The sequence below is a fragment of the Haliaeetus leucocephalus genome, unplaced genomic scaffold (assembly GCF_000737465.1).
Source record: "Haliaeetus leucocephalus isolate CR32 unplaced genomic scaffold, Haliaeetus_leucocephalus-4.0 Scaffold1, whole genome shotgun sequence".
Taxonomy (NCBI): Eukaryota; Metazoa; Chordata; class Aves; order Accipitriformes; family Accipitridae; genus Haliaeetus; species Haliaeetus leucocephalus.
Window position 1 is genome coordinate 8927208 of NW_010972437.1, and position 26293 is coordinate 8953500.

General features: G+C 36.7%; 1 protein-coding gene across 1 annotated transcript in view; it reads left to right on the forward strand.

Annotated features, from left to right (window-relative positions):
- CCDC141 (coiled-coil domain containing 141) overlaps window positions 1-26293 on the forward strand; it is a 97766-nt gene that overhangs the window by 16200 nt on the left and 55273 nt on the right. Inside the window, exons 3-6 of the mRNA XM_010569294.1 lie at window positions 7082-7273; window positions 9450-9558; window positions 12279-12532; window positions 21346-21465. Of these exons, the coding sequence (XP_010567596.1) occupies window positions 7082-7273; window positions 9450-9558; window positions 12279-12532; window positions 21346-21465 (675 nt within the window). The remainder of the gene's footprint in view (window positions 1-7081; window positions 7274-9449; window positions 9559-12278; window positions 12533-21345; window positions 21466-26293) is intronic.

Here is a 26293-nt window from a genome sequence, read left to right on the forward strand (position 1 = left end):
GCCCAGCCAGTGAGAAAGCTGGAGGGGCACAAGAAGTTGTGAGGGGACACAGCCAGGGCAGCTGACGCAAAGTGACCAAAGGGGTATTCAATTCCATGTGACTTCATGCCCAATATATAAACTGGGAGAGTTGGCCTGGGGGGGGATCACTGCTTGGGAACTAACTGGACATCAGTCGGCAAGTGGTGAGAATTTGCATTGTGCATCACTTTTGTATATTGCAATCCTTTTATTATTATTTTCATATTGTTATTATTATCATTAGTTTCTTCTTTTCTGTTCTATTAAACTGTTCTTATCTCAACCCATGAGTTTTACTTTCCTCCCCAACAGTTCTCTCCCCCATCCCACTGGGTGGGGGAGAGTGATTGAATGGCTGCGTGGTGCTTAGTTTCTGGCTGGGGTTAAACCACAATAGTCCATTTTGGTGTCCAATGTGGGGCACGAAGGGTTGAGACATATGTCCATCAAGAACAGGGTTTGTTCATTTGCAGCTGGTGCATTTCTTGTGCTCAAAGCCTTATAATGCTTAGTTAAGTTCCAAGCATCCTGTGGCAAGAAGTGGTAAGTTGCAGTAGGATTGTTCTCAGATCTTTTTTGAGCTATGCTGCACTGAAGGATTTACAGTGCAGATGGCAGAAATGCTTGGTCCCAGCTTTTAGTGAAGATACAACCTCAGTGAAAGCAGTAAAAACAACTTGAGAAGTAAATACTGCACTAGGACTGAGTTCTAGGCTTCTGACACCGCACTGAATGAGTGACTTAAAATTTACCTTAGGCATGTCTTCACCAGCTGCACTCAAAACAGGAACCATAGTGTAGACTTACCCATTGCTGCAACATTTTCTCTGAAACAATACTGTGGCAAACTGGCAGCACTGTAGATAAGCATACTCAAATTGGCAAGTACAGGAGACAAAATTAAGAAACAGGAGAGGGCTTGATTAAGCTAGAGATGGCTACAGTTACAGTAAATTTAGTGTTAGGGCTTATTATTATTGTTGCAGTAAATACAGTTCTTGGAATATATACTCTTGCATAAAATGTGATTCTTGCACAGTGCCATGAGTTGCAAACAGTTTATGAATTGTTGTAGTACAATTTTGTCAAATATCTCACAGCTCTTCCACCTGGTAATTTTTTTTTTTTATTAGTGATTCTTTGGGAGTAAGCTTTGCATGTGAAGAGAGGTGTTAATTTCAATTTAATACAATACAATGAGATCTTGGTGATCTATATCGACTTTAAAAAAAAAGTTTAAAGATAATCAGCAGTAAATCTTTATGAGCAGTGGTATTCACCATATTGTTAACTCATCACTTTGTTCCAGTTTTGTGGTGAGGTAATTTGAGGGGAAGCTCTTGCACCTGCCCCAAGTGTTGCTGGCTCAGAAATGCATTTCTTCTTCTGTCCCAGGTTTTCCCACCTGGCTCAGGTTTCCTCTGTCCTTTTCTCAGCTGGGATTATCTACAGCCAGGGGTAAAAGTGAACAGATGTTTACAATGCACAGAGAAATGCCATTTTCTATGTAACCCTGACAAGATTTTCCTGTACTCTTGAGCAGTTCCAGAATATTTGACTATGGAGCAAGTTTGACTTGACTTTTCAGGCTTGATCAGGCTATATGGTATTTTGGGGTTTTGTCTTTTTTTATTGCTACATAAACTGGCTTGAGGAGTTTAAAATCCATAAATTCAGTAGCTTTTCTGTTGAAGACTACACTGAAATGAAATGTGAAGATCAGATGCACATACTTCCGTGCAACTTTTTGCAGCTCTGCATAAGATTTACCAAGATTTAGAAATATTGTGACTAGTTCATGCCTTGGTATGCTCCTTGCAGTAGAAAGTCTCATTTTTTCCCTAAAGCCAATCTTAGCTACATAACATTTTATAGATAACGTAGTTGAAATAAGATAATTCTGTAGCAGCAGAGATATACAAGTATGTCAGCATGTTTGAAAGCAACTTTGTAGCCTACAGACTACAAATAAAAATGCCTACCTATAAATAAGAGGGTAAACTCTCTGTTATAACATGAAGTAATTTTAACCTAGTACTTAAAATAAAATTTAAAAATCACGTGACCTTTCAAACTCTTTAGAACCTTTGGGGGTAAGAATCTGTGGTGAAGCACAGCACTCATAGCCAAGAGGGAAGTAGTTTGGGAAGCAATAAGCTGTCTTTGGGTTATTTCAACCCTGGGCTGGAACATCTGCTGAACTGACCTTGAACAAAATGTGGAGGGAGCAAAGAAATGGAGGACAAATGGCTTTTTCAGCAATAACTATCTCTGAGGCCAAGTGGTCTGTACACTCCACACTGCTTTATGTTTCTGTCCTCACCTGGTAAATGGCCACTTCAAGAAACAATCTCATGGTTTCCCTCTTCACCAGAGCCACACATTGCAGGTTGGAAATAAACCGGGTGCTTTCAGAGACTCCAGCTCTCTGCAAGCCTCTTGAGTGGCTGGAAAGTGAGAGGATGAGAATCTCACCCATGGTATCAATTTTTAAAACTGTGGGTTTGGTTTATCCCTTGCCTGTTGAGGATAGGTAGCTGCCCAGAGAAGCAAGTATTCTCACCAGTTTCCAGTCTTCTTGCCAAATTTTAGAACAATCCAAATGATGAAAATTTTAACACTGCATAAAAGCAAGTTGACATTTAGTACTTGAACTCTGACAGAAACTTGCACTTCCTACTGAAAGATCATACAAATGAATCAAAATCAAAGAATCAAAAAGTCACACTGAGTTAATTTGCTGTAGCACATAGCCCTAAATTTTAGGTCTATTTTAAAACAAACTTTAGGATGTAACAGCTGTTTCCTAGTGTTGGGTGATAAATGACAAGAATAGAGAATGACCCAGTCTGCACATGAAACCTTTGTTATTTTGTTTTCCTTCCCGTGGCCTCTCCATATGCCTTCATTTATCAGTAGTTAAGCCATTGAAAAATGAATGAAATCCACAAACCTTATTTATTTTCCATTTTTATAGCTTTTTAAAAATTAATGTCTTATTTCCTTATTAATGATTCTTCTAGAATATTCTTTTTCTAAATGTAAAGTAGTGTTAGTGCTGTATTTGGGTCTTGAGTGCTATCGCTTTGAGTAAGCTGGGATGTTAGGAAAGAGTGAAACATTTTTCTGTGTCCTGCAGACAAGCAGAGCTCTAGGCATTTCATGTTATGTTAGCATATGTAGTTAGAAAATATTTATGATTTTGATGAAATTGGACAGAGAACAAAGCAGTGTGACATGGAAAGTTAGTAATAAATTCCTCTTATGTGTCTGAAAAGCTAGTCAAATTATTCTTGACTGTGCCTTCATGGTAACAAGAACATTGCTTTATACTGTGCTTTTACTGGGGCAGCCTTTTAAAATCATCTTGCAAGCAGTCTGGCTGTGTTTTCAAAATACCTTTTGAGCATCAATATCTAGGTCTGTTTTGAAGGAATGTGAATGTCATATCCTACCTTTATATTGGCTGTGAAATGTAATGAATGATAACAGGAACATTTGGCATTAGAAATAAATTGGAAGACTAAAATATATTTATTGAATGTATAGACTACTTGAAGAGCAGCATATTATAGTTATGCGTGCTCATTTACCTATTGGCAAATGGCTTCAACTACAGAAATTGTTCATTAGTATTCCTTGTGCAAAAGCTTAGAAACAAATTTAGTGGCATAATTAGGAGGATGAGAACAAAAAAGCACATGAGTCTAACTACCGATTTTGCTAGCATTATGTAACATAATAGAAATGTGACTGCACTATCAATGCAGGTTTGCCTTTGATGTGCTTGATCTGTTTTTATTGTGAAAATCCCGTGTGTCTGAAGTTAGCCTACAAATGGGAAATAGAGGATGGGGCCTGAAAAGGTGGGTGAAGTGGCCTTCCAGATGAAGTAACTTCCTTCTTCCTGTTAGTATTGTATTGAGCTTTGGAGATTTCAAGACCTTACCTAAAATGCAGTGTTCTCAAACAAGTGAACAATGTAGACAAAGATGTGCCCTGTTATTATGCAGCCATCATTCCTGTCAGTTTCTTCTGAAGGTAATTATCAGTGGAGAAAACCCCCATAACTTCATTATTTTCAGTAAACTGTAATCTGTTTTTTAAGAGAGGTAGGAATGCTATATACTACCGTTTTGCTAATTTCCCAGTTCCTTGAAAAATATCAGGGAAAATAATCCCTGACTCTTTGTCATTTTTAACTGAAAACAATGACTGCTAGCATATTAAATCTCCAGATTTGTTTTCTAGCCATCACTTAGCCTTAAAGTGAGCTTTTGATTTTCAGCAGAATGATTTTGACTGAACATTTAGAATTCTGATGTCATTTTATGGAATATCTATTTCAGGTGTCTTATAACTTTATTCTCCACTAAAAGCCAATATTCCTTACAGAATTGTTTCTTCAATAACAAGACATAGTCTCCTTTTGCTAAACTCCTGTAATATCCAAAAAAAGTGTCACTATCAGGAAACCCAACAAATAAAGGAAAGTGGACATAATGAACAGAGTAATGACAGCAGAATTTTCCACTTTTTTATTTTTTAGCTTATGACATTCACTTTTTCAAACGAAGTCAAATTTACCTACTAAAAGCAAATGCTTGGTATTAAGAAGTTTGAAAATAACTTTACATCAAAAATATCGGTAAAGCATTTTCAGCTACATCTAGTAAGCACTCTGAAATATGTCTACATTAACCTCATCCTATCCTACCATCACAGGGCGATGAAGTCACATCCTTGTGTATTTCATTTATTCATCTTCTGTCATGATATTTCTTTTATTCTACACTTTGGCCTTAAGGCTTCCACAAGACTTTCACAAGATTTTTTTTTTCTAGGTGCTAGGAAACAAAACAAACTTCCTTTACATCTGTTAACCAGGATTCATCCAACACAGGTAGCACTTGGCAGTTAGTACTTGGAGTTTAGCCTTTTTTTGAGGTTGAACAAAGAACTAAGGCTTTGCTGGGTCTGAAGAGATTGTGCACATATTTAGGAAAATAGAGTATTACATGGACAACATAATTTTTATAGCTTTGATGGTATAAAAATAGCCGAGAAGTAATAATGCAAGCCAATAAAAGAAAAACCAAGAAAGAGTTGAAAGAACTGTGTTAAAGATTGCAGTGAAAGATGGATTTTCATTTAAATTTTCAGGAGCTTGGTTCATTAACTTACCTTTATCATTGTTTTGATGAAGCTGGGTTTTAAATTTTATGAATTGTACAACCACATAATCTCCACGGTTTAAAAATTGTTGTGAGTCAGCGTTGCTCTTTTTTTATTTCTAATAATAAGGACTCTGACTGCTGCATGTAAGACTAGAAAAACACCTGCAGCAACCCTTAGTTACCTTGTCAGCTAAATAAATATTCTGGAATAAAAGTTGACTGGAGTACTTTGGATTAAATTCCCAAGGCCATCTGTTTTTCCTGATCTGATTCTTGTCTCATTGTGGTATAATGGAGATATAAAAGAGTTGCTATGAATAGTTACATCAGAGTGGCAGTATGCACTGCATGCAAATGACCTAACTTAAAGTCAAAGCATCATTTTAAATAAATGCTAATTAGATTTCTACTTAAATACAGAACAGGTAGCATTTGGGGGATTTGTGCTTTTTTTCTCATATTATGAGGCAATCAGGATGGGGATTCAACAGAACAAAAAGAACTAGTTTTATAGAAGAATTAAAAAGCAGAAGTTCCCATTTCTGGTATTCAGAAAATAAAATGGAGTGTGTCTTGTTCTCTAGAACACTGGCTTTTAATCGGATGCTCTTTTTGATGGGTTTGTCACCATACAATAAGCATGCATTCATGTTGCTGATAATGACTTTTCTATATACTGTAGAAAATGATGGGTTTGTTGAAGCTGCTTTTATGCCTGTTAATTTTACCACTGTTTGTTTTCATAGCTGGCTGTCTGTAAAGTTAAGTTAAAATAATTTCATTCTGATTTTTTTTGAAGAAAGAATAAAAGCTCTGTGGTTTATTATACTGTTCTCACAGTACTGCTTTTAGAGAGGACTAATGAGCCTCTTCAGTTCAAGCTGACATCTTTGTGCAGTATACAAGTCTAGGGAGGACTGAAGGTTGTGGTTCTGTGTTTAGAACAATAAAGTTTTCTGCAATTTCCTCTTTTCAGTTGGATCTGTCAGGAGAATTTGAAGTTTTCCAATTCTTTAGCCTTTATTAGAGTCTGTGTCATGAGAATGAGTTATCATAGATTTTAATTTGCCTAATATAGATTTCTTTTCCCATTACACATCCATATGATAGCACCTGTAATAACAGCAGAAATTGGCACTTTATTAATTAATGCTTATGATAAAACCTGAGATGGGGGAAGAAAAAAAAGAATATAGAACAAACGCTAATCAATTTTTCTGACACACTAAAGATTTTTAACATAAGCTGGAAATGGCCCAGCAATTATCTTTCTCATGGTGAGATTAGTAAAGGGAATAAAACGCAGTAGAATTATTTTCTTGACAATAGAGTATTATTATTTGGCAGCCAGCTTGAGCAATGCAGCAAGCTGAACTTGAAACGTTGCATAAATTTTGTGTTTTTCTGGAGAATACATGCTTATGTTCAAGCTACTCTCCTCTGTATTGCATCGAAGTCATCAGAGACTTACGAGTAAGTTACCTTATAAACTTTTAAAGCTTGTAATGTCAGGTAATGTAATATGACAGCCTATGAAAGAAGATCCAAAATATCTGCATTGTTACCACTTCCAGGAAGATCTATGTTTAAGGAGATGTAAACCCATTTGAATCTAAATGTTAGAGATAGAATGATAAATTCTCTTAACACTTGTTTTTAAATGAAATTTCATAAAAATATTGCTTCTTCAGTGCAGATGAAATTCAGAAGCTTGCTATGAAACATACAGGAACTAGGAATCAGAAATAAAGCAGGAGTAGGAGACTTGTGGGTAGTTTATCAGACCCACTGAAAAAGTACCCTGACTCCAGTATCAGCACAGTCTTTTGGATTCTCTTTACAGATTTCTTCTTTTTTTTTTTTTTTTTTCCCCTTCTCCTTAGGCTTTGGAAGACCAGGTATGGGACCTGCTGCATGAAGCAGACAAGGCTGCAGAGGAGAACAAAGAAAAGAGTCAGGTTTATGATGCCATGGCAGAGACCCTTGGGGATGCATGGGATGCCCTCATCGTTATGTTAGAGAAGCGACAGACACTTCTGGAACTTACTTCAGTGTTCTTTGAAAATGCTCTGGAGGTTTGTATTTAAATCAAATTATTTGAAACTTCCCACATCTTACAGGTACTCTGTCTACTAATTTTACTCTGTTATATGTGTTTGTTGCACTCCTAAAGGTTGAAGCAATTAAGAATATAAAAATCACTAAATGCATCCTTCATTTTCCACCTTCTGCATATTTCAGGATGAAACTGAACAAAAAACCATGTAGACATTAAGAAATATCTTAGTCATGATGTCTCCCAAATTTGTACTTGACAGAAAATGACAGTGAAAAATGGAACTGGACCAAAACCTAAAATATGTAATTCAGTAGCTATGGACATTCTGCAGAATATCTTTCATTCCTTATGATTCAAATTATTTGGTGTTGAAAGAACTAAATTCTGAGATGCCTTCACTAATGCTTACTGAAGACTGGCCACTGAAGGTTTTATGCTGAAATATCCATACAGCTATTGTAATTATGCAAACTAAACATTAGTCTAACTTGCCAGTCCTTTACCTGAGACTTCCCTGTACAGATGTGCACAAAAGGACAATTGTGTGAGCCCAGAGACGGATTTCAGAGTGTTTTCCCCCATTTCTCTGTCTCTTGTCCTAATTCACTGATACACAGAGACCTAAAGCTGAGAGGGATTCCATGCCCTGCAGTTATGTGTTTACTCTGTGTAGCCTCACATTCAATTCTCCCCACATCCCTAGAGCTTTAAAGATTTTAGTAATTCTCCCTGATAATTTTGTTTCTACAACAGCCCAGTGCCACCTATAAATTTCAGAAGCAGCCATTTTACTGCTAACTGTCCTAAGAGCTCCAAGATTGACAATCTACTAATTATTGTGTCCTGGTGATGTGTATTATACAAAGAAATTAATACAGACTTGATATAAGTATCACTATGATAAATTCAGTACTACCAAAGGTTGGACCTAGTGCAGACTAAATCCTTAAGGGGCTAGTTGAATTGCCCCTGCAACAGGCTTATATCTTTAAAATAAAATGCAGCAGCTGGAGCACAGCACAGATCACACCCATTATATGTAGAAGGGAAGAAGAAATGCAGTATCAATTTAAACAGGAGTTGCTGAAACTTCTTATGGAAAGGCTTTTCTTTAAATGACAGCCTGTGATTATGGAAAACTTTGTTTTATTGTGATAAAACACAAAATGTATCTCAAGAATAGTCTTTAGTGAAAATCAGAACTCAAATCTCAAATGTTGATACCTAATGGATTTCTTTTATGGCATGCAGATCAAGAGGGAGAAGAACGTGGAACAATGGAAAAGACAGGAAAAGCAGAGTGCTTGCTTTTCATTTTCCTTAATTTCACCATAGCTTTCAACATCTTTGCTTACACTGAAACACAAGTTTCTACTGGCTTCTTTGTTCTTGAAAAGAAGCAGTAAAATTGATAAAGCTTGGCTAAGATGCAGAATATGTGTCTCAACTCTCTCTAAGGTACTCATACTTGGAATTGCACCTGCAAAGGTGGAAGCTAAATAAAGAATTCCAATCTTAGTTTTAACAATCTCAGCAGATTACCAAACCTTCCTGAAACACAGTAGGTTGCGATATTTAAAATATGGAGCCCATGGAAAAATGACCTGTAAAGGACTAACCTAACTTCAGTCTTCATTGCAGAGATGCTGTTTCCCCACTATAACTAATTACTGTGTTTACCAGAATATTAGTTAGCTTAAATTTGCTACTCATTTCTGTCTTCAAAAGACTGCTTTGAAGATTCGATCTCTGTCTGATGTTGTCCCTAAATGTTTTTTTCCCTCAATACTTAAACATTAGAAAGAAGTTCTGGGAAGGAGACCTAAGGTAAAAGGATATTATTCATTGATATTAAATGATTTTACTGAAGGCTTTGAAATTAACAGATTCTTCCATAAGAATTTATTTTCAGTGGGTCTGAAGGTTGTGTCGGAAAGATGATTCCTAAAGTGACAAACTAATTACAGAGTATGTCAATTAAAATTTGGGTTCCCTCAATCAATGAGAAACTTAAAAAAAACAGAAGGTATGTAGAGATCACAAAGCATCTGTATGTAGCAGTCACTAAAAATGCCTTTTTCCAAGAATTTACAAATTCTCATGAACTTTCCCTATAATACAGAGATTATGATGGAGTTCTGCAAAAGAAAATTACACCATGCTTCTTCCCACCCTTTGTTTTCTTAATGCAGTTTGCTGTTAAAATTGACCAAGTTGAAGATTTCCTGAAAAATGCCCAAGAGTTTGACAATATTGACTCTTTGAGAGAACTCCTTCTGCAACAAGAGCATCATACAAAAGGTACGAACGGTATTCCGCTCCTGATGGTGTGTGATTGTGTGCTGACTTCTTGAAGGATTTTACTCTTCCTGTGCATATTAAAAAATATATTAAAAAAAAATCTTAGAACAAATATGAAGATGTTCTATTTGGAAAAAAATAATCGTGAAATAACTCTTTGTCAGGCCTCCTGAAAGATATGAAACGCCTGCTTTTGAGCTGCTGCAGAGCAGCTAGTGGTAAGCTTGTATTCTGATTTCAAGGCAGTCCAGGTCAGGTGAGATGCTAAGAAACCAAGCTGACTTTTCGTGCTGATTGGCAAGCAAGTTCTAAAACCATCCTTCTGTTCCATGAGAAAATTCATCAAAGTTATCATAACTACCAATGAATTAGCATTTTTCTGTGGAAAACTTTCCATTAGAAAATTTCCAATCACCTCTAGTAACATGCCCCTGCAAAGTCCTACAGTTTCTTGAGAGTGGCCAAGGGAGAAATCTGCCCTCTGCTTTCCTTTGCCTAGGGATGGGGTTTGAAGCAGAAGTGATGAAGTGAGGGTGGGAGCTATGAGATAGAGGTGGCAACTAGCCAGCTTCAGAATCTATTTGTTTACAGTAGTTCCCTGCATTTTGCTTCTGCCTTTGAGGAGTGGGGCTGTGTTTCACTTCTCCATTGAATTGTCTGATCTGTTACAAGATGTTCTGCAGCTGAAACTGTTAAAACTCTTGGAAAAAAGCTGCTCTCTCCCCTTCCACCACAACTTTCCTGCACTTATGTTTGTCTAGAAAAATTCTTCCTTGTGACTTCTTTTAGTTTGTTCAAATTTTCATGTGAAGCATCTTCTATCATGTTGTGGTACTCTTAATTCAAAAAGAGCAGAGGTTTTTTTTTCTCAAAACCAATCTCATTGTGTGGCTACTTCAGACACCTTTGCAATTATGTATGGTTCTGTATTTTTTATAAGACTTAAGACTCCATCTTTGTAATTTTAACCAAATTTTGCTATGAGATTACTAACAACTGGCAGAATATAAATTTTACTTTATTAATCACCAGGGGACTACCAGCTTAAATATTTTTAGCCACCTTGAATGGCAGGTATTCTTTTCAGGACACTGAATAGAGAATTGAACTCAGGTAACTAATGATTTTTGGGGCTTCCAGTTCAATCTTCATGGGAGGAAAGTGCTCACTATATAGCAACTTTAACCTGAAGCATCTGGCAATAATTTATTGCTGAAAAGAAGGTCGATAACTGAAAGATGAAATGGTTTGCCAGCAAAAGACTGCTTTGATGGAGATAAACCTTTCCTTAGATGGAGGGAAGTGGTTGCAATTGATCGGCTTCTTAATCTAACTTAACCACATCAAATTTGGAAAACTGATATTGAGCTGTTTCATAAAAAACAGTGTTTGTATTGCTTTCCATAAGAAGGATATTATCTACCCACTCCAAAGTACAGTGGCTGAAAATATGACCTTTACAAAGTATTGGCTCTACCAGTGATGAGTAGCTTATCACAAATGTTTATCACTTAAAAAAAAGTTTTGAAACAAATGCATTTCAAATCAGAATAAAAAAAGTGAACATATGCATTATCCTCATTTATGCATTTTGGATGTATTCCATTTTGGATGGACTGAAATGGAACATCTCTGATTAATACCACCTTTCTGGAAGGCAAGACGTAAAATGGACAGGCTCATCATGGTGAGCTTATGGAAACTAAACTCTCTTCTTAGCCTTTGGTGGCTGGAGAAGGAGGCATTCCAGTTCTGCATCTTCCCTAGGTGCTCCATATGAAAGGTGGAGCTTTAGGGTGCTTTGCCTTGAGTTACCGGTACATGTAGTCAGCTGGGAAGATGAATGTTTCAGATGTTTGCTGCTTGTTGTTCGTTGCTTCATTAGCAGCTCCTTGCAAACATTCCTTTCTTATAGTTTTCTTCACGCCTATCTTGCCTCTTATTCTGGCTTGGCTCCCCTACTTCCTCATTCTGTACCTAAAAATTTTCCCATTTCATTTGAAAGACCTATAAATACTGATCATTGTCTGTTCAATAGATTTTGTACTACGTGGCTTTAAGGAGCTGGAACAAAGACAGACACATGACTAGTAGGTCATTAAAGTGTACTAGTCCACTGAATTTTAACCCTGAATATATCTAGGTAGAAGTTATGGAAAGAAGGTAAGAGTTCCTGATATTCATGACTTATTTAGTCATAAGGCTATAACAGCCCCCAGACAAGAAAACTTTTTCTTCCAACTTCTGCAAGGGACATAAAGACCTAAACTTAACTTGCACCACTGATGAAAAACTACAGAGGCTACTGACCCATACAGAAAGCAGGGTACGAAACTCCACTTCAGCTTACCTGAGGATTGGGAAACCATCAAAAAGAGCTCAGCTTTGAGAAAACAATATCAGTTCTTGGTTTTGTCTCAATGGCTGTCAATATACCATTATATGTATATTTATATTATATGTACCATTATAGGTACATATATGTATGTGTATACACGATTACACCTTTGTAGGTTTATATAGCAGCTGTCCAAATTGAAATATCTTAGAATATGTACCTTTACAGTAAGTATTTATAACCTGTTCATGCAATGCATGAAAATACATTCCACTCATGTATGCAAATAGATAGTTTTAAAAATACTTGAGTAATATTTGAAATATGCTACTAGAATTACAAAACACATTGGTTTTTTTTGCTATGAAATTCTATTATACAGAGCTTTTGGAAAAGTCACTTGCACTTTTAAACAAAAGCCAAGAGCTAACTGCATTCATAGAAGAATTCAAATGTGAAGGGCCATATGCAAATCCAGAGCTGATTCAGGGAGCCCACAGCAGCTGCTTGAAAATTGACAATCTCCTTGAAATGCTACAAGACAGGAGACGGCAACTGGACAGATTTCTTAAACATCGGCGCCAAGGACTGGAGCAGGTTCTGCAAATTTGTTTGTGGCATCAGCAAGAGAACCAGGTAAGACATATAATACTAAGGGAAGTCACAGTAAAAAAAAAATAAAATCTAGCAACTGTTTTACAGTAAAGACTATTACAGAACAGGAGCTTAAATACATTTATTAGGCCAATATCCCTGGGTCACTTCTGTTTGATGTGATCCTAACTTCTGAATAGTTGACTTTGTAACTATAACACCCTCATAATTTATTTTAATATAACTTTAATGTCTTCAAAAGCACTGTTTCCATCATGTGGATCCCTCCAGTAAGTTATCAAATGTGATGCTTCAAACCAAACTAAATTCCCTTCAAATTGAATTTCCAGCACAAACAAACCTCTAGTCACATGAGTGATAACAGTAACTGGTAATAACAATTACAGCTGCAGCAGGCTGTTTCTGGACTAGTCAGTTAAAGAGGAGATATAGCAGAGTTAGCTAGTTGGTGTGTCTGAAAGCAGAGGATTTTTTTGTTCTTGGAGTCAAATCAAAGTTCTTTAGGGTACTGTAGTGTTGCAGGTTTTCCACACCTGCAACCTGTTTCTCTCTCTCCTTTCTCCCAGCTTAGCTCCCACCTCTTACTGAATTTTTCAAATGCAACTTGGTTTTATACCTTCCTTTCAGAGCTTAGGTACATTTAAGTCTTACTCTTTCTTTTCCTCTTTTCAGTCCTATTGCTCTTTCCTTTTCATTCCTCATCTCCCAGCATTCAGATCAGACAGCTTTTCTCTCTTTGTGCTCTGCATTTTCAGAGAAACTTGTGCAATGTAAGACCCTCTCCTCTCATTTTCCTTGAGAAACTTCACCAACTTGTCAGAAAAAGATACAGCGAGAGTCCTGCTCTGCCTCTCTAGATATCAAGTACGCTGAGACAGAGAAACCTATGCAAATTTAACTGCCAAAGTCTAACAAGACTAAAGCTGAGTTATTTTCAGTGCTTTGTAAATAGGCTAAAATTTTATATGGACCCCTGACAGTACAGTCCTGATTGTGATACCCCTGTAAGCTTCCGCCTTTGCCTCCGAAATAAAGTTTCCCCCTGTATCGGAGGAAAATGTTAGAGACTGTTAGCAGTAGTCTATTCTGTAGGCACTAGCTTTGCCTATGAGTTTAAGATGAGAAGCACCTTATTCAACAAGAAGAACTCTTTGTAATTTTGCACAGAGACAACAAAATTGGTGAGGTACACAAGCAAGCTGACAGCCTTATTTCTGGAGCACTAAATATCAGCAGCTGCCAGAAACAGAGCAAGAATTACTTATTTAATGATTAGATAGAAAAAAAAGAGATAAAAATAGTATGGTCTTACGCAAGTGTTGTAATCTCAGTATGTAGTTTTAAAATAATAGCTGACAAAAATACTGAAAAACAAGAACTACAATATAGGAGGCTGTGTCCATTTCTGTGCAAACCATTAGAAACCATCTAGCATTTGGTTAAAGATACCTATTATTGCTGCTGTTACTGTTTTTGATTTTTTTTCAGTATCACCACAGAGCTATACCATAAAAGAAAGATCCTCAAAACAAAATGTTGTTTCAATATAATGTATTCTAATAAATTTACGACAGCTACAACTGAACTTTCAGTATCAGTCTAACTCACTATATTGGAAATATGTCCTATTTCATCTAGGAAAATGATCTTTTCTCTACATTGAAAAATATTAGATGTTACTACAATTACTTGATCATGCCAGTGTTATTCCATAGTATACAAACATGGAGGAACATTCAAAATGGAAACATTTTGGAAATAGTTTGCTGTTGAAGAGTAGGGGATAAATATGTGGGATCTTTTCTGGAGCCAAGCACACTTCTTTATAAAAAAAAAAAAAAAAAAAATTACATTGCCTGAGATGTTAAATGTCACGATTTCATAAAATTTACAGGGGATTTCTACTTGTCCTCATCATGTAAAGGATAAGTATTTGGGAGTAACCTGCTAGAACTCACCCTAATTTAGGTGGAATTGAAAATATTGTGCAGTGAATTTTTTGTATGTATGTTTCCATTTCCTCTCAGGTATGTGCTCACATCATAAAGAGTAAGTATAGAAACTGTTTTCTCTGGGCAAGTTTCCTGATCATCTGAAGAGAGTGTCCAGTATTTAACTACCTGTTAGGTCATACCCGCATCCAGTTTGAGGCTGGTATACACACGGGGGACAAATTCAAATAGTTTTTAATATCATGCTTACCAGAATATACTTGGTAAGTATCTGCGTTAGAGTCAAACTTGGTATAATATATGATTTGTGCATTTATGGAAAATTAATTTGCATGCATCATGGACAAATACTATATTCACATGTAAATACAAACACTGGAAAATTAACTTTTAGAGACTTTATGTGAAATGTCTTTCTCTGAGCTCTAACACATTATGCATATATTTCTGAGTGGTGACAGAAATTAAACTCTCAAAGCCTCTCAGCACATCTGAAAACTAATATTCCATTCTCTGTACATGAACTGAACTCCTCTTGATGTCTAATAGTGCTACATATGCAAGAACGGCATATTGAACTCCCACTGACATTAATAGGAGTTCAGGGGATACAGAGAAAGCAGAGTACTGGAGATGAGCTTTGCTGTGTAAGATCTAAGAGTGGATTTTTGCTCTTTGTATTGCCTCTGTTTTGCTAGGCATAATTATGTAATGCAGAAGGCTGCATAATCTGTGCGTTGCTTTTTTAAAAGCAACGCCAAGCCACTGTAAAGATCACTACTTATTTCGTGGTTCTGAAGAACTAAACGCAGCACATTCCTCTTGATCTCTAATTGGAATGTGATGATCTGATAGTTATGACTGTAATATGTAACCTGTTTCTTTTTCAGTATTTTCAACATGTGAAAGTGTACTTATTTTCCATTTAGAGAAGGTTATCTGACCTTCCTTTATGGAAGTGTCAGCATCATATTTTCTGATAATCTCTTTCATTAATGAAAATCAGAGGCAGATTGGCCTATTTTGTGCATAACTAGTTATCTTTGGAAGAAGATTTATGAAAGTGATTTTTCTTAATCCATCCAATTGTGCATATATGAGACAATTAAAATTATTCATGGTACTTGGTCACATCAAGGGCAGAGATAAGAGCTGAATACAACTCAGGGGACAGGGGAGTACACGCACATTTGCTATCTAGACAGATACATAGGAAACAAAACATCTTGGTATAAGTCACAGTTCCCCTTTATATTTAATCTTCATTAAAGGTAGTGTCGTGGTTTAACCCCAACCAGCAACTAAGCACCATGCAGCCGCTCACTCACTCCCTCCCCACCCAGTGGAATGGGGGAGAAAATCGGGAAAAGAAGTAAAACTCGTGGGTTGAGATAAGAACAGTTTAATAGAACAGAAAAGAAGAAACTAATAATGATAATGATAACACTAATAAAATGACAACAGTAGTAATAAAGGATTGGAATGTACAAATGATGCGCAGGGCAATTGCTCACCACCCGCCGACCGACACGCAGCCAGTCCCCGAGCGGCGATTCCCCGCCCCCACTCCCCAGTTCCTATAGTGGATGGGACGTCCCATGGTATGGAATACCCTGTTGGCCAGTTTGGGTCAGCTGCCCTGGCTCTGTCCTGTGCCAACTTCTTGTGCCCCTCCAGCTTTCTCGCTGGCTGGGGATGAGAAGCTGAAAAATCCTTGACTCTAGTCTAAACCATACTTAGCAACAACTGAAAACATCAGTGTTATCAACATTCTTCGCATACTGAACTCAAAACATAGCACTGTACCAGCTACTAGGAAGACAGTTAACTACATCCCAGCTGAAACCAGGACCGGTAGTTTAACTGACACAAAAAAAATCAAGTAGTGTAGCTCAGTAAATTAAAGGCTGTCTTTGGATTTTACCCCCCAAAATGCAGGGCATTCTTCACTTGTAACCTTTACATAGAGTAAATTGAGAGGTTTATGATCTTATTTGCCTAGAAGAATTTCTGCATGGTAGGATAGGCAAAGATTCTGTTGTTTCTTTGCTTGAAAGCAAATTTCTGTAACGAAAAATGGAGATTTTCATTATAACATCTGATAATGAGGATCTGCAAATCCAAATGTGTAAGTGCACATATATGAGAGGAAATCCACAGCAGTACCTAATGTGTAGAGAATTGTCTAAACATGGACTACATCTGCTGGTGGTATGCTCTTTGCCGATTTTTTTCCAATAGCTGTACTCAGCGTACTGCAGCTACTGATAGCTAGAATAAAAACATTCAGTTTATCTCAAACAGTTTGGAGGCAACTCTGAAGATTGTCATCTAATGCATAAAACTATTTGAATCATCAAAAAGTTCTATGGAGTTCCTCTGTGAAGTTTTGACTTCATGTTTGATTCCAGCACATTTGGCAAAGGCATTTTTCATAAATATCAAAAATTGTATTTTACAATGAGTGCTAAGACATTTAGACCTAAATGGGTTTAAGTTATTCAAAACTCTATAATTGATCAATTTAAGATTACTTCTGTGCTAGCTACTTCTGGTGAAATCGTGGTGCCAGTGAACTTATCAGTGATTTTGCCACTGTCTTAATTATGGTCAATGCTTCTCCTCTTGTGTATTTCCAGATGTCTGATCTCCTGTCCTGTTTCTCCTCATAGTGATAACTTAGTTCCTCTTACTACTCTTGCATACATGGGTCAACTTCATAGAGTTTCCAGATTTTGATCCTATATAAAAAAAGCCCCACAAATTGAAACCAGATGAGTTTCTGACATCTTGTCAAACACACTTCATTGTTGGTCAGTCATAATCTTTCCTGAGAGTATACATATTCTTGTTAAATAGTGCATGTACCTATATGATTACTTGGCTTTAGTATTTCACAATTGCAAGCATTCCCTTCGAAACTGAAACAATTACTCTTATTAGATAATATTCTAAATAACTTCTGCATTTGGGAACATTGTGTAAACAAAGTCCTTTCTTAAAAAAAGGAGGCCAAAGAAAAAGCATACGCTGCTTTTGTCTACATAGACAAGAAACATCACAAATGAAAAGTACTGTTCCACTATATTGGAATTTGAAATGCTTTTGTTGACTGGTATACATCACATTTAGTGGTGTTTGCTTTTTTTAGTTCCATGGTCTTTTACAGACCATCACAAACATGGTATACCAAGCCACTAGTAGCTACTCTGGGACAATGCAATACTGATACTTAGTTCTTTTCCCATAAAAGATTATTTTGTTATACCTCTTCTTTATAAGGCTGTACTTGATCATAGAAAAATCACTAAAGCCTGGGCTTTAAATTGAAGTGCTGCATTTTTCTTTAAAAATGTGTCTGTGGTCCTATTTTGCCCTAACTTGTTGATTATGAAATTAGACAGGGATGCTTCACTAGCGATATTGTGAAAATAAATGCATGGAGGATTAGGGAAGGGCTTAGGTAGTATTGTTATGAGGAGACGGAAATGTCCGCAGGATAAGCCAAGGCAGATCTGTATTGTCTGATGATGCCTTCACATACTGATGATAAAAACATTATTTGAGACTTAAGACACTAAGTAAAGCATCAGCCACTCAAATACAGTGATTATTGTGGTGGAAAAAAAAACCCAAAACAAACCACACAAAACCGAAACCTGCCTGGTATTTAACAAAGTCAGCTTATTGTGAACGCACTGGAGAAATTATTTAAGAATAGCTCATCCTGCAGTTCAGAGTCGGTATGTCAAAATACATAGTGCAGGCTGCTGAAGTTCAAACTGCCTGAGGTAAGGTCATATCTAATTTATGGCATGTAAATATGTGTGTTTTAATACACACAGGAAGAAAAGGAGTTAAAACCCAAAGTTTTTCTCAGTGGGAATAATTTCTAGAAAGAAAAGTGTGTTACTTCTTAATTGCTGTTCTCTGCTGTATTTGCTCCTCCTCTCTATAGTCTCACATTAGTGTCAGATTGTTCAAGAGGTTTGGTAGAGCCCAGGACAACGTATTTGTGTATGAGCTTTGAATTGGTGTGTGCAAGAATTCCCCTCCGGAAAATACCCCCGGCTACACAAGTGTATTGGGTGCCGGTGCCAGTGCCCAGGTCTGGCAGCCCAGGGCTGCAGGGGTGGGCGGCCTCTGTGAGGAGAGGCTGGACCTGCCCCAAGGCGGACACAGCTGGTTCCAGCCGGCTCCACAAGGGCCCCACCGCAGAGCACAGCTGAGCCCGTCAGCAAGGCTGGTGGTGCCTCTGTGAAAACGTATTTAAAAAAGGGTAAAACACTGCGCAGACATAGTGAGGGGAAAGAAAAGAGAATGAGAAACAACCCTGTGGACACCCAGGTCAGTGAAAAAGGAGGGGGAGGAGGTGCTCCAGGCACTGGAGCTAGTATTCCCCTGCAGCCTGTGGAAGTTTTGGAAGAGACGATACCATGGCAGGCATTTCCCTGCGGCCTGTGGAGAGGACCGTGTCGGAGCAGATATCTACACTGCAGTTCATGGAGGAGTCCACGCTGGGGCAGTTGGATATTCCCTGAAGGAACTGTGGCCATGCAGAGGCCCTGCTGGAGCAGGGTGTCCTGACAGGAACTGCAGCCCCTGGAGGACCCGTGCTGGACCAGGGGGAAAGTGTGAGGAGGAAGGAGTGATAGAGAGAGGAACTGTTCTGTACTGACCATAACCCCCCATTCCTCATCCTGCTGTGCCTCTTGGTGAGGGGGGGGGGGTAGGCAGAGGAGATGGGAATGGAGGAGTGAAATTGAACCTGAAGAAAAGGGCTGGGTAGGACGAAGGTGTTTTAGTTTTGGTCTTTATTTCTCACCAAATCTATAATTGGCAACAAATAATTTTATTTTCCCCAAGCTGAGTCCATTTCACCTGTGATGGTAACTGGTAAGTGATATCCCTGTCTTCATCTGAACCCATGAACTTTTCATTTTATTTTCTCCCTCTGTTCTGTAAGGGGGGAGGAAGAGTGAGAGAGTGACTGGGTGGGTGTCTGGCAGATGGCCAAGGCCAACCCACCACAACAAGCTAAGCTACACTTTTGGTTTGGTTCCCCCCTCCTCCCCCAGTTATTTGTCGGAAAACTTGCTTCTGAATTGACAGTGAGAAATGTAGGAAGGCAATGGAAGACTATAAGCATTGAAATCACTTGGACCATAATCAGTGCAAAATGAGCAGTTTAGCAACCTGAGAAAAATCTTGAAGAGCCTTTGATTTCTGATGTGGATTATTCATGGCAAACGGAACAGATAATTATTGTAAATGAATGATAAAATTTAATTTTTGAAGAACAGGAGTGATTTTAGGTTTCAGTCAGTCAAGGAAAACCACTGTCTTTTTCAAACAGATCTATTAACCTTCTCTCTTTTCCCATCCCTCCACCAAAATCCCTGAAAGTAAGATTCTGTGGGGTTCTTTCTTAAAAAGCAGTTAAATATTCCCAGCTGTTGCTTAAGAACTAAGCTAGCACAACTGAAATCACTCAGAGGTATTAGCTGTAGTATTGTGAAGTGGTAAAGGGGTGACCACTTTACAGTAACAGGGTTAAAGAACGACTTTTTCCTCTGCCTAGCATTACAGAAATACTAGTTTGTTTTGCTAAGCAGATACATAATACAGAGAACAGTCCTAATTTATGGAGAAATTTTTCTTTCCCTTTTAGCACAGTTTTTATTGTCGATTCCATTCATTTGTATTTTGGTGGACCTATAGTAAATGTTCTGTGAAAATGTTCTTCAAGGAAAAATGTTTCAATCAGTAAGTACGCATCTGGAGGATATGCTTAAAAAATGAAGGTTTGGTAGTAAAATAACTTGTTTGCTTTCCTAGCTGTGTTGAACTCCTGAGATTAAGTGCCCAATTTTTTATTTGTAACTGTTTCCAACAGATTTTAAAGGTTCTCTCATTTTTAGACTTGTTTAAATTTATTAAAAATAGCTGCTACATGAGCAGACCAAAAAAAAAAATCTGTAGTGTGCTATTAAAATCTGTAGTACCTACAGTACAAAGTAATTCTTAGTATGCCATACATGATTTAAGTTTAGTGGCGATTTTCCAGACTGAAAAGGTTGGAGGAAGTCTCCTTGATACTAATAACTCATTCTGACTACTATTTTAAAATGCAAAGCTTCACTCAGGAATTCTTGCCATGTGTTGTTTACAAAGAAAGTGAGAGGTACCTACTGTGAATCAAGCAGAAATAAATGCAAGTCATTCTGTGCAATTTAGAAGATGTACTTGTATACTGCATATGTTTGCTGCATATACTTGCTGAAGTAAGTCTAGTAAGATATAGTAATTTTTATTTTTTTTAAGCTACTGAAGATTATTCCACATACTATTATCTTAATAGCTTAACTGGGTTTTTCAAGCCAGGGATGGAGAGGTTCTATTAGGTCATAAGACCCATTTAGTCCCCCTCCCCCCTTTTCTTTTTGGTATTCTTACAGAAGTACTTAGACTTATAGTCTGTTACTGTATGCAAAGGGATATTTTTAAGTTAATGTGATTCTAGGGAAAATGTGCAATATCTTTATTGTGTTATAAAACAAGCATTTATTCTGTGTGTGACTATAACTTGATTTTTCTTTATCTGTGTTAATTTATAATTTGGTCATACTTGATGAAAACATTTTTGTCTGTTTTGTTATATATATGTTTGTTTTGACCACAATCCTTTCCTTCTGCATTTATTAACATTTAAATAATACAAATGCAAACGTTTGAATAAAAGCATGAACATTAGGAATGAAAAATGAAAGGAAGGAAAATTAGGTCTTCTTTTGTAGATGAAATTGTCTTGTACACATTTTAAAAAATGGACAGTTGCTTCTTAAATTTTTCACTGACAAGTTTTTTTTATTATTTATTTAGGTAATGTCTTGGTACAAGAAAAATATCAGAGATTATTTTCACAAGCAAAACTTAGGCTCATCTCTATTGGAAAATGAAGAGTTACTTCAAGAGCTTGAAGAAATGGAAGTCAAAGTGAAAGTAAGAAATATCATAATTGATCAGTGAAGCAACTTTAAAAATGAGTAGCAAAATGTGAACTTGGGCATTTAATAAGCACATATAGGAGTAGATACTTGGTACGTGTACATAAGATATGTATTTCTATATGTCTAAATGAGATATTTTTTATTTTACTTTTTTTAATGCAGGCCTCCAAGTTTCTCAGGGTTTTTCTCATTTAAAACTTTAAAAGCTATTGATAAAGTAAAAGAAAAGTAATCCGCGACATTTTTTAGTTGGTTTTTCAATCCAGTGATCAAGTTCCAGACTGGTAGTTTACATACTAAACCATTTGCAAAAAAAAAATCCCCCAAAACGCAAAGCAATTTTATTAGAATATTACCAAATTTTTAATGTTCATAAAGGATAAAAAGCCAGCCATTTCTACCATAATTCATTGTCACTGAACTGTGTACATCATTGGAAGATGTATTTGTCCATTTATTTCTTGGGAATAAAAGTAACTGAAAATACTGTTTTCATTGTGAATATCAGTTTTCCAGAGAATAAATCTGTTACCATCACTCATAAAAGCAAGATGGGATGAAAGAAAATGTTGACATATATATATATATATATATATATATATATAAAAGGATATTTGTATGATGTAAATTGCATATATTTAGAACCTTTTTGTAGATACCTCAATTGTGCTATCATCATGGAAGTGCTGTTGCTGGGTCAGGATCATTCCTTACCGTAACATTTTCAAGCAGTTGTATTTGGATAACCCAGATGATGAATTAGGCCTTTTTCATCCCCAAACCCATTCTAATAGAAACAAATGCCTTTTTAAAGGCTATTGTATTGATAGCAACTAAGAGGTTTATGGTTGTTCACAGTTATATTTCCTTATAAGCTTTGTAGTTAAATGTCACATGTTTGCCTGTTTGCATAATTTATAGTTAACTGCTTCAGGGTTGTCATGTAAGAATACAATAATATTTCTAATGCTTGTCCAAGCAGCACATCAGAAAACACATTTTCTTCATCTAGGGAAGGTAAGTATGAAAAACTAAATTCTGCTGCAGAGCTTGAACAGACCTTTGGCACAAGAAAAGCAGAAGATAAACAGTAAATGAGTAAGCTGTGGGGTGTTCCCAAAGAAATAGGGACCCACAGAAATATTGGAAGTGTCCTAAAGCATTGCTGAATTTTAAAACTAGCCGAATGACCATTAATCTTCCCCACGTTCCATGTTGAAAGGCTGTTCTTGTAATTTGCTGTCTGAATTAGAAATGATACTGTAAGTGCAGAAAGGAGAAAAATATGCATTTTCATTTTGTATAAAAATCAATCCTTTTCATGGTTGAGCATCCAGAAACTAACTTACAATGATAACACTTATTATTACAGTTTCACCTAACAATTCTTCTCCCGTACATTTTGTGATAGATCATTCATATCATCTTACTGAATTGCTTTTTTTTTCCCTTAAGGTCATACAAAAATGTTTAGCATTGAAAATTTTTGTTACACATCCATGTAAATTAGAATTTAGAACATCTTACCTTTAGCCTTCTGCTGTTTTTACTAGCAGCATGTTCTAGCAGAGGGAAAGGAAATTCTTGAAGTGGATGTTAATGAACATGTTGATTATGCTTATGATGTGCAAAGAGAGTGGTCAGGTTGAAATGCACACTGCAAATATATTTCAGAAAGCTGAGTTATGGGGCTTTGTGCATTAGTTTTTACAGCAGGTGTTGAGACCAGAATAAAGGAGAAGCCTGGCATCTTGATTTTAAAATTCAGATAAAATATACCAATCAAATGTGTATTCCAGTAAATATCTGTTAGACAGCAGAGATTAATATTAGATGTCATCACTGCACAAAGTAGTGTTTTACTTGTATGGTTGGAATACACTGAAATATAGGACAACCTAGAAATGAACTTGGCATCATTGCTCACAGACTAAGCAAAAACAGACTTATAAGATATATCATGTCTGCACATGAAATACCTAAATCTTTGGCAACTCACAGGCCTTCAGCATCTGATCACTGAGCTGTAGTATTTTGACTTGGTATGTATTTTGGAACTGCAGTGCTATTGTGTGGAGTATTCATTCTGTTTGAGAAGCTGTTGACTAATTCCATGCGACAGTTCAGGGAAGGCCAGTGAAGAACTGGATACAATATTAAAAAAAAAATCATTTTACTAGTCCTGGAAACAGAAATATTATTTCCTCTGTATTCCCATAGATGGGTGCACAAAACTCCCTTAATACACTTTTCCTGTAAAATTTTCATTTCAGTTGGTCATACAACATGATACTATTGTGTCTACTTTCTAGGATACAATCTTTCATTCCAGTAATGACACAAATTCCTGGTAAGTCTGAAATTACAGGTAGCTGTTTTTGTCAAAAGAGCCTACTTCTAAAAAAGATCGTACTCAATCTCTATAACTGACCTTTCCTAATTATTACAGAGTACTTTGCTAGTTTTTGTGCAGCTAGAAGCTTTATTAAACATTGATTTTATATTTTCTCCTGAATCGCCTGTGAAGTTATTTAAATATAATGTGGCAAGAACATGTTTAGGAACAGAATGATTTAAAAAATGCAATACTACAAATTCATCTAGCTTTCTGTGAAGCAGGAAACCATCTATAATTCTCAAAATATGTTTTCAGGCTGCATTGAGAGCAAAAGAATGTTGTGATGTTTAACAACTCTGCTACATCTCTGCAACCTAACATACTTTGCAGATAATGATAGTATCACTGTAAAATGACACTGAGTACCTTGTAACACAATCTGCTATAAAAACATGCAACATATTCTGCTCTTTGGAGCTCTAGTTGGCATAGATTTTATACACATGCATGTGATCACCACACATTTGGGTATTTGCTGGGCACTTTTGTGGTGCGGAGTTATCAGAATTATTTTCTATTTGTTCGATTTTTGTCATATGAGATTTTTTCTGCAAGGACTAACTTTCTCCCTGAAATCAAGAGTCATTATATACCTTGACAATAACTTGTAATATGTGACAAAATTGTAAAATACTCATGAAAATATTGCAGGGTTTACATGGAATGGGGGAAATAAACCCACCACAAGCACCCCACTATACATAGCTATGGTACCATTCCATGTTATTTGGAAAATCTTAGAGTAGAAATTAAGTCCATATTTTCAAATACAAGGACAACTAACTACTTCAGTGCTTTAAAATTCCTCCACCTCTATTGAGCAATTTTTTAATATGTCTGATTCTTTAATGTTTATTGAGATACAGACACCTGTTTTTACTGTGTTGTCCTGGTTTCAGCTGGGATAGAGTTAACTGTACCTAGTAGCTGGTACAGTGCTATGTTTTGAGTTCAGTATGTGAAGAATGTTGATAACACTGATGTTTTCAGTTGTTGCTCAGTAGTGTTTAGACTAGAGTCAAGGATTTTTCAGCTTCTCATGCCCAGCCAGGGCACCTGACCCAAACTGGCCAACGGTGTATTCCATACCATGTGACGTCCCATCTAGTTTAGGAACTGGGAAGGGGGGGGCAGGGATTCGCTGCTCGGGGACTGGCTGGGTGTTGGTCGGCGGGGGGTGAGCAATTGCCCTGCACATCATTTGTACATTCCAATCCTTTTATTACTACTGTTGTCATTTTATTAGTGTTATCATTATCATTATTAGTGTCTTCTTTTCTGTTCTATTAAACCGTTCTTATCTCAACCCAGGACTTTTACTTCTTTTCCTGATTTTCTCCCCCATCCCACTGGATGGGGGGGGAGTGAGTGAGCGGCTGCGTGGTGCTTAGTTGCTGGTTGGGGTTAAACCATGACGTGTATATATTGGAAGCAATCTCTTTAGCAATAGGAAAACCACAATATCAGTTTTTCCTAGTAACGTTAAATCTATGTTTGGAATTACCTTTCCTTCAGGAATCTCTTTAGTGTCCAACTTATGCTCTAATAAATAAAAAAGTGAATATTCTACATTAATTTCAGAGTAAAATGTAATTTCCAGAAGTCTTCAGAAATTTTATCAGTTCAGTTAACTATTTTATCAGTTTATGTAAGAAAATATGGAAATGGTTGTGAGGAACATGTTCAGGAAGAACACTTAGGAGTACCTTATAGAGTAATTGGCTAATTAATTAATTACATGCTTTTTCTGTAACTTGGTCATTGCTTAGAGCATAGCTGATGTCTGCTGTCATTTGTCTAGTTCCCTCATGCCAAAACTGAATATTTCCAAAAAAGCAATTAGGGTCTTTAAAATACTTTATTTACTTTGCTGCAAAAATAAAGGTAGATTTGGTTAGCATCTTTCCCATGCTGTCTGAATGACCATGACAATTTCTAATGACGTTCTGTTAGAAGTAATAAGGATATTGATAAACTAGTCTTAAACTACTTTGAGATTTCTGTATTAGGTTCTAGAGTGCTGTAAATGAATCTTTGCAAGTAATATTTCATCTGTATGCTGTAGCTTTGAGGCTATGGTGAAAAGTTTCTGTGTAATAGACATGCAGGGTAAGTGTAAGTGTTCTCATAGTGAGTAAGGTAGTGGAAAGTTCTGGTATCTGAACAGTTTCACACAAAGAAAATACACGTGTTTATTTACATGTGCTGTTGCATTAGGAAGAACAAGACAAATTATTTGCTTAAATTGTTCAGAAGCTAGCCTAAGAAGGATTTGCAGGATTAACTCCTTATTTATGCAACTGGGCTGAGAGAAGAAAGGAGCGCTGTTTATTATGTTCTCAAGTTGATATCTTATCTTGAACCCCACCTTGCTAAGAGGTGAAACCACTGAAAACTTCATCACTATCTTGTACAATAATCA